This window comes from Triticum dicoccoides, unplaced genomic scaffold, assembly GCF_002162155.2.
Source record: "Triticum dicoccoides isolate Atlit2015 ecotype Zavitan unplaced genomic scaffold, WEW_v2.0 scaffold121109, whole genome shotgun sequence".
Lineage (NCBI taxonomy): Eukaryota > Viridiplantae > Streptophyta > Magnoliopsida > Poales > Poaceae > Triticum > Triticum dicoccoides.
The window spans coordinates 9,080-10,302 of record NW_021184578.1 but is presented as its reverse complement, the minus strand read 5'-3'; the positions used below and the strand labels follow the sequence as shown (position 1 = coordinate 10,302).

At 50.8% G+C, this 1,223-nt stretch overlaps 1 protein-coding gene across 1 annotated transcript; it reads left to right on the top strand.

Annotated features, from left to right (window-relative positions):
• The first annotated feature begins 293 nt into the window (after positions 1 to 293).
• On the top strand, positions 294 to 874 carry LOC119343268. The gene has a single exon (XM_037614325.1). It carries the CDS (start codon positions 371 to 373, stop codon positions 872 to 874), a length of 504 nt encoding a protein of 167 aa, XP_037470222.1. The 5' UTR covers positions 294 to 370.
• Positions 875 to 1,223: the final 349 nt, after the last annotated feature.

Here is a 1,223-nt window from a genome sequence, read left to right as displayed (position 1 = left end):
TCCGGCCGCCGAAACCGTGCTGGTCGTGAGAGGGTTAGGAGAGTGCCCAGTTTTAATAAACAGCCCACAGTTTTTGCAAAAACCAGGGGTGGCTTCTCTTCTCAACCAGAAACTGAAATTGTAAAATCTTTTGTCTCTATGTGAAACTACGCAAATGTTTCTTAGCAAAGCTTACACTCTCCACACCGGCGACACTAATATGAATGAACTAGACAAACCGATACTACTCACCACGCGTACGGCCCACCTACTCACGGCTAGTACTCTCCACGCCTAGTGCAGCAGTCCCACGCTAGAGTGTGTTGTCGTCTTCGTCTACATACACAAATATAGAAACGGCAGCCACAACACACAACCCAGAACCCACAACATGATGACCGGATCGAGCTCCCGAGTGTTCATCATGCCCGGCGCCGGCCATGTCCACTACCTCGTCGCGGGAGGCTCCGGAGGAGGCGACGACCCCAGGTACCCCTGGACCTTCAAGTCCCTGCACGAGGTGGACGCCGTCGTCCCTGCCATCGCCCGTGGAGCACCGGTAGGGCCTGACGGGTGCCCCATCTGCTTCCGCACATTTGCCAGTGCCAAGGCCGTCCATGGCCACATGGGCAGCCACACGGACCGCAGCTGGCGCGGCATGGAGCCGCCCCGGGAGACACCCCTGGGCGAGCTCGGGCCGGACGGGCAGCGTTACCCGTACGCGTGCGACCGCTGCAAGATGCCTTTCCGGACGCGCCAGGCGCTCGGCGGCCACCGCGCCAGCCACAATGGTAAGAAAGGCTGCTCCTGGCTCGAAAGAGAGGAGCTCGCCGCTGATTTATTTGGTGCTGTTTTATTTGACATTAGCCGATCTAAAATTAGATCTATAGGTTAACTATTACCATGTGTCCAGCTCTAGCAAATTTATATCGTGACTTACAATTATTTAATGAGTTGCATTAATACACAGCTAGCTCAATATTGCAAGCATCTACTCTCTGATTTCTCAACAGTTTGAAAGAGAATAACATGAGATTGTTTCTCCAGGTGTTGTGCCCATTTCATATAGATAGGGAAGGAGGAAAAGTGTCATAATGTATATGCATCAGATTAATGGATGATAAAAAGGTCGATCTAGTTCTAGTACTATACACGCATTAATTGTACTGTGATTTCCAAATCTTATCTTCACTGGCCGAAACCAAAAGTGGCTTTGCAAATAAGAATAGAAATAGTTTGTGTAT

Excerpts from the sequence above, each read along its gene's own strand:
- LOC119343268 (XM_037614325.1), top strand. The coding sequence starts at position 371 with ATGATGACCGGATCGAGCTCCCGAGTGTTCATCATGCCCGGCGCCGGC.